The sequence below is a fragment of the Carassius gibelio genome, chromosome B9 (genome assembly GCF_023724105.1).
Source record: "Carassius gibelio isolate Cgi1373 ecotype wild population from Czech Republic chromosome B9, carGib1.2-hapl.c, whole genome shotgun sequence".
Taxonomy (NCBI): Eukaryota; Metazoa; Chordata; class Actinopteri; order Cypriniformes; family Cyprinidae; genus Carassius; species Carassius gibelio.
This window is the reverse complement of record NC_068404.1, coordinates 19,279,927-19,287,470: the sequence shown is the minus strand read 5'-3', so window position 1 is coordinate 19,287,470 and position 7,544 is coordinate 19,279,927. Positions and strand designations below refer to the sequence as shown.

At 36.8% G+C, this 7,544-nt stretch overlaps 1 protein-coding gene across 1 annotated transcript; it reads left to right on the top strand.

The window, feature by feature from the left end:
• Positions 1-1,685: 1,685 nt before the first annotated feature.
• On the top strand, positions 1,686-6,147 carry casq2 (calsequestrin 2). The gene is made up of 11 exons (XM_052565261.1): positions 1,686-2,111; positions 2,941-3,025; positions 3,525-3,625; positions 3,727-3,838; positions 4,231-4,304; positions 4,427-4,557; positions 4,660-4,705; positions 5,097-5,151; positions 5,255-5,355; positions 5,477-5,551; positions 5,654-6,147. The coding sequence occupies exons 1-11, from the start codon at positions 1,875-1,877 to the stop codon at positions 5,855-5,857; spliced, it is 1,221 nt and encodes a 406-aa protein (XP_052421221.1). The 5' UTR covers positions 1,686-1,874; the 3' UTR covers positions 5,858-6,147.
• The last annotated feature ends 1,397 nt before the right edge of the window (positions 6,148-7,544 follow it).

The following is a 7,544-nucleotide window of genomic DNA, read 5'->3' as shown; positions in this document are numbered from 1 at the left end:
AAGGGACCGTACAGGTGTGGCTGGAAATAAGTTTTCATGAAAGTAGTAAACATAAAAAAAGTGAATATCTGGGGTGTAATTTTCATTCACATTCATACACATAAAAGGACCTTCCTTCCCTCTCACCCCAAACCACATATAAATGGAACTGCATTCAATGGAGCTTAGATATGATTTGTTGAAAATATGTCTGACATGGGACACACATGCCATCTTGTGGTTTCAGTTAGAAACTTCAATTGAGACAAATAATGAACTGAGTGACAACTTGGAGCAAACAAATGTACTCTCCAGTGCTTCTTTTCTTTCGGTTTTACATTGTAAAATGTAGCCTCCACCTGTGAAGTCAGTCCCAAACACCATGACTAAAATCATTGAGAATTAAGCACCATAGCTTTATCCAACAGCCTACTGAGAAAAACATTTACAACTCATCTGTGATGCTTGTTATGTTGTTGTCAAATACTAAGCACAGTGAAGACCAAGAGAAGGGAGCATAACCTACCACCAGTAGGATACAAAGAGTGAGTCTGGTCTTCTCAGACTAAGGCATACGTCCGCTGTTCTGTTACCTGCCCGACATAAAATGAACCTTTACCCTTGGACAAAACAGCTCTGAAAAAAGTTCCAATAGGATTTGCAATGGTCTGCATAACACGAGAGGCTTGTAAAGCACATTAGCAGTTAATTTTATTTAAGATTTATGTGTTGATGTTGTAAGACTACTTTTAAGACATTGTGACTGTATGAGAAAAAGATCTTTGAGGAATGCTGTGTCTAAAGCAATTAGAAAGGAATCCTTGAGACAGCTGATCCTAATTTGGGCAAGCATTGCTGGTGTTATTTCTATGTCAACAAACTCTATTTAAAGTCAAACAGACTTAAAAGGTTCAGTTATAAAATGTGATTTAACAAGCGTGAGTACTAAAAAAAAAAAAAAAAAAATTCAAACAAATACCCCCCCCCCCCCCCCCCCCCAAAAAACAACGACCTTTTTAGAAGCCTGTGGGTATAATTTGATTAATTACAGTACATATAGTTTCAGTCAAGTCAGTGTACACTCACTCACTCACTCACTCAGTCACTCACTCAGTCACTCACTCATTTATTCTTTCATATTTGGAGTAATCAATTGCAATTGAATGGAAAAAAAAAACAAAGTAAGTATTAGGCTAAAAAAAGTTTAATGGTGTTTTTTTTGTCATTTGAACATACAATTTCACTCTTTGAGGGTTCCAGTATTTGTGTAAATGGCTTTGCAGAGCCCAAAACTCCAATCACCAAATTTAACAGCACATAAACATTGTCCGCTTAACTTGTGCACACATGTAGTGGGACATACATATATGTACACAGGTGTCCAGTTACAGTACAGTACAGTGCACAATGACTTTTTGTCATCAACAGCAAGCTGTTTTCCAACTCGCACACACGAACATACAGGAAAGAGTCCATTTGCTTCTGTTTTCATTTGTCTTATGTTGCAGTGAAGTCTTTATATCACTCCTTTCCCTTCTTAGCATCAGATGTCATTAGCTGAAGCCTAATCACTCTCCCATAGTGCTCTTTTCCCTTTGCTGTACAACTGGGGTATTTTTAGCTCTGAAACAACTGGGCTCCTAAAAAAGGGTTAGAGGAACACTGCTATGTAAGGTATCCTGTCTGCTCTCTCTCATCCTATTACCAGCTCAATCCACCAACCACTCTTTGTCTGTGGTTAGGAGAGAAGGCAGAGAGTCAAGGGTTTGCCTGAAGAAAGCTGAATTTTCAGAAGAAGGGCACGCACACTGTCAGAAAGTACTCTTAAACCTGGTGGAGCTGCATGAAGAGCCACTGTTTCTTTTCAGAAAGGTCTTAAGTCATTAGTATAGACCATGCAGACCACCTGGATCCTGCTGCTTGCCTCTCTGGGTCTCTCTGCCCTGGCTGGTGCTGAGAAAGGCCTGGAATTCCCACGTTATGATGGCAAAGATCGTGTCCTGGACATAAATGAGAAGAACTACCGCAAAGGCTTGAAGAAATACGACATGCTGTGCCTGTTCTACCACGCTCCTCCACCAACTGCAAAAGAGCTGCAGAAACAGTTACAAATGACTGAGTTAGTGCTAGAGGTAAGAGAGGAGAAGACATGAGTGAATGTATGGTGTAAGATATAAGATTGAATGGACTTCAGTTCAGAGGGTGTTATTTGGATCAAAGCAACATAGAATTTCCTATACATGTGCAGTAAACATGATTCAATGTTTTTAAATATATAATTTAAAATATTTTGTTTTTTTAAAATTGCATTTTAATGTAAATGGGTTGCAAGTATGAAATGTAATAATAAAAATAAATGTAATATAATATAGGTTCAAATATATATTTTTGTAAGTAGGCTAATATCAGTACTCTAGAGGCCCACAGGCTGCAGCTGACCGACATGTCTATCTTCACATCTCTTTTTCACTTAAGTATTTATCTGGATTAAAAAGTGGACATCATCAGTCACCATGTTAATCAGACTCTTAATGTTCAGTGCACCTGATAGCTTCTGAATGTGGGCTCGGGAAACTGCTCCTAGAGTATTGCCATTTACTACTCACATCATGATGAAAGCAGAACACTGTGGGTATTTACGGAATGAGAACCCTTCAAAAATGAATACATTTTTGTGTGTGGCCTCCTTAACTCTAAATTCATGGCTCACAGGTTCACGTTCTAGACAACGATGCCAGTGTGACTCAGCGGTTATCCACGTTCTACTGATATTCTATAAAACATGCATACATACATGAATAAACTAAGGTTATATGTATTTTATTAGACTTGATTTTATTTTATTTTGTTTTACTTGACATTTTGAGCTTGAGCTAATAGTTAATAAAAAATATGACAAGAAAACAAAATAACAAAAAATACAGCTGTTACAGTGCTAACCATGATTTGTTTTTTCCACAGTTAGCTGCTCAAGTCCTGGAAGAAAAGGATATTGGCTTTGGAATGGTTGACTCCCAAAAAGATGCTAAGGTTGCCAAGAAATTAGGTGAGGTGAAAACTCATATGCAAAACTTATACAGTCTATGGGTGCGATATCTGAACGAGAATCGTCATTGAAATGTTTATGCAGAAATGTAGTCTGTGTAGAAATGCAGTGTAATTAATATCAAATTAACAGTAAAAACACAAAAAATAGTCATTTAAACTGAATTGCCAAAATTAAATAAATGTTTAAATGAAATTAAATAAGTATGTAAAAAATTATAATTTTGGTCTCATGAAAAAGCGACAGAAGCAACAGTGCATTGCAGTGACTATAGAGAGATACAAACATGACTATGATCTACCAATGATACAAAGCATGACCTTAAGACATCTTCTAAAATGCTGTGCAAACATCCCAGTAAAACAATTTTAGAACAACATCATTGTGTAAACAGAAATTTGAATAAAGAAATGCTGATAGACTATACATTATGTCTATTTGCTTGGACAGTGTACTACTTTACATTGCAATGATGAATGTCTATGTGTTTCATTGGAAGGTCTGCACGAGGAAGGCAGCGTCTATGTCTTTAAGGAGGACCGTGTGATTGAATTTGATGGCCTGCTCACTGCAGACACTCTTGTGGAATTCCTTCTGGATGTAAAGAATCTGTATTAATTTTGAACCTAGACATCTAATTTGTTGTAGTGCTTTTATATGCCATTTTATTTTTCTGCCTCCATCTCTCCCTCATGCTCCAGCTGTTGGACGATCCGGTTGAGATCATTGACAATGCTTTGGAGTTACGGGCTTTTGACAATATGGAAGAAGACATCAAACTCATTGGTTTCTTCAAGAGTGGTGACTCTGAACGTAAGTATGTGCATGCAGACTATGAGGACCAGTTACATTCTTCAGCTGTGGTTATCAGATCTCTGTACTTTCCAAACCACTTATATACCTCACAGTATGCAAAAATTAATACCATGTAATAAATGTTAACACATTCATTTTTAAATGTCCTACATTCCGGTTATGTTTTTTAAATGCAAGCCGAAACCTCTTGAGTATTGTAGGCTACTACTCTTTCAAGCTATAGTTGACATTTAAAGGTCATTTATTTCAAGTCACTGCTCTGGTAGGCTACACTGTCAAAAATAAAGGTCCGGTTGTGATCAAAATGGAATTTACAACTTTTGATTCAGTTTCCTTTTAATAAACAAACAAAAGCTATCTTTTTCTTTTTTTTCCTCTGGTTTCCTAAGATTATCTTGCTTTCCAAGAGGCAGCTGAACAGTTTCAGCCTTTTATCAAATTTTTTGCCACTTTTGAGAAATCTGTGAGTATTGTTTTATTTTATACTCAGTTTATGTTTAGAATATATTGAGGCTATCATTGTCCCATTATTTTCTTTTGGGGAGTGGAGAGTTCTCTACTGATGGCAGAAGTGTTGTGTTTCAGGTTGCAAAAGAGCTGACTCTGAAGATGAATGAGGTGGACTTCTATGAGCCTTTCATGGAGGAACCAGTCACTATTCCAGACAAACCACACTCAGAGGAAGAGCTGGTGGCCTTCATATCCGAACACAGGAGGTAATCAGTAAAAGCTTATCTAAGGATATTCTGAAGGATGGATAGACAGATATTTGATACTGATGTCAAAGTCATGTTGATGACATCTGTTGACCTCCACAGACCAACTCTAAGAAAGCTCAGGGCAGAAGACATGTTTGAGACCTGGGTGAGAAATATTTTTAAACGAAAATGTTATGGAATTGTATGATTGTTGTATTTTATATGACTATCATTATTTATGGCATGGCTTTCTGGAAAACTCTTTTGATTGGTCAGTTGCATGTCAGTTATTGGTTGTCATAAAAATGACTCAGATGACTTCACTATTAATATTATTATATCATATTACATTGGACTGTTTATATTGTCATTTATTGTTTTTCTAATAAGCATTTATTGAAACCCAAATCAATATTTTATGTCCACATTGCCAGATCACTAATTTATTGAGAGGCTATGTAATAAGCCGAACAGTAAAATTGCTAAATAAAGCATTGTTGTAGAGCAGAGAAATAGCTGTGGATATCATAAAGTGATGAAAAAGTTCTCTTTTGCAGGAGGATGATTTGAATGGAATCCACATTGTAGCCTTTGCAGAAGAAGAGGACCCTGGTATGTACAATTCCAGGGCACCTATTCATTCCTTATAAAGCCAAATACTATTCATTTGGTGTGAGCAACATCAAAAGGATTTGACATTGAATATGATTTTCAGATGGTTTTGAATTCTTGGAGATTTTGAAGGAAGTGGCAAGAGACAACACACACAATCCAGACCTGAGTATTGTGTGGATTGACCCAGACAACTTCCCACTGGTGACTAAAATAAGTCTGGATAGATGCATGACGATATTTTGAATCACTAATACTGTGATGACAAAAACCGGAAGACAAAATCTTTCTTCGGTTGAACCCCTCTTTATATTTCCTGTCTTAGCTCATTCCTTACTGGGAGAAGACCTTCAAGGTTGACCTCTTCAGACCACAGATTGGTGTAGTTAATGTTACAGATGTAAGTGCACTACTTTCATTTTTAACCAGATCCGCTGAATTCATTATGAAAGCCCTCTTTCTCATGCTTGGATCTGTCCCACTGCCATGGCCTCTTTGACAGGCGGACAGTGTCTGGTTGGAGATACCTGATGATGATGAGCTGCCTTCACCTGAAGAGCTGGAAAACTGGATAGAAGATGTGCTCTCTGGAACAGTGAATACAGAGGATGATGATGATGACGACGATGACGACGATGATGATGACAATGATGATGACGATGATGATGATGACGAAGATGATGATAATGATGATGATGATGAATGATTCATATACTGTGAAGCTCAAAGAAATCTGCTAAAAAGAACTTTCTTTTACAGCAAAATCGTTATGTACATTATGTACACTGCAGAGTTATCCTAATGTTAAATTGAAATTATACAAATCAAAGAAGTCTCTTATTTATTTAGGTGAAAATAATTTATTTTATTCACTTTTAAACTGGGGGAGTCAAATGAAATTCAGCAGAGCAATTTTGTCACTGCATCAATCATTATTCTCCTGTACATTTTCTACTGTAATCATTCACACAAGACAATAAAACTTTACAACAGGTTTAGGAAGTGTGTTCCTATTAAAAATGTGAGGCTTCATGGGTTTATTGGAATATGGGAATATTTTTTTTTGTGTAGACCAGTCATTTTTAACAGGAAAGGAGGGAGAAAAAAAAACATTTTGTTTTCACTAAATTGTTATGGGCTACCCCAAGTACATGGCTTAATTTGTGCTGGAACATGTCAGATCTTTGGTCACAAAGACCAGAGATTGTTGTGGACTTAAGGAAACAGACCAGAGAACACCATCAATGAGAGAGTAAAACACTTTAATTATTTTGGTTCATCAGTGTCTATTCTCTTGAGCAAATTCATAATTAGATCCTCAGATCATTCTACACATGGACTGAAAAGAGCATCCTTTCTAGCTCTATTATTATTTGGTTTGGTTACAGTACTGCTGCAAACCACAAAGCACTGCAGAGAGTAGCGCAAGCATCCCAGCACATTGTTGAAGAAGCGCTTCCTTCCTTCCAGGACATCTACAGCATGTGCTGTGTGAGGAAAGTTCAGATGATCATCAAAGATTCTCACCACCCTAGTCATGGACTCCTCTCCTTGCTACCGTCAAACAGACAGTACAGAAACATGGACAACTGATCACGCACTGTCTGAGAAAACTGGGATCGCGCGAGAGAAAGCGCTTCTGATGTGTGTCACTCAGCATGATTCCACCTATCCCGTCTTTACTAACTGCAAGCTAATCTATAACAAATTGTATTTGGAGGCTAATTTTGTTCTACGATGAGCTTGGTTACCATTGATTAGGCATGATTACTTGCTTCAGAGCCCTCTCAAACTCATCCTCAAAGATAGTGATAACATCATTGTCATGTCAGGCCTACCTGGTTCACAGTGTTACTAGCAAATAACTAGTTACATGTAACTGAATAACATCATTTAATGTATGAGACACCAATGTTTCAGGAGTCTTGAAGGCAGAATGGGACACATGCTTACTTGCTAACTGTTTTAGTACCTACATGGGATGGGATGCAGTAACGTCTGATTTTGTGGTGCATGACCACACTTTAAAATGTAATTATTGTAATCTTAATTCAAGTGAAGAAGGATTTTGAAAGTCTGAAAGTAATTAGTGTTGAGCACTCCTATAAGATTAGGCCTAACTCTGCCTGTTTTAAACGTCTGAAAATGATTAACAGTTCAAAACATTCACTAGAAAGTTAGAAAAGTAATCAAATGTAACCAAAAGTAATCAGATACATTCCATTAATAAAGTAATTGAAATAGTTACACTACTTATTACATTTTAAATAGGGTAACCTATTATCTGTAACCTACTAAAATACAAAATACAAATTGCTTTTCTGGCCTTCTAATAACCATATTCTCACAATAATATTATAAATGATTTTGATTTAACACCACAACTCACAAGC

Excerpts from the sequence above, each read along its gene's own strand:
- casq2 (XM_052565261.1), top strand. The coding sequence starts at position 1,875 with ATGCAGACCACCTGGATCCTGCTGCTTGCCTCTCTGGGTCTCTCTGCC. Across the intron at positions 3,026-3,524 it reads TAAGGTTGCCAAGAAATTAG|GTCTGCACGAGGAAGGCAGC; the intron begins GTGAGGTGAAAA and ends TTTCATTGGAAG. Across the intron at positions 5,356-5,476 it reads ACCCAGACAACTTCCCACTG|CTCATTCCTTACTGGGAGAA; the intron begins GTGACTAAAATA and ends TTCCTGTCTTAG.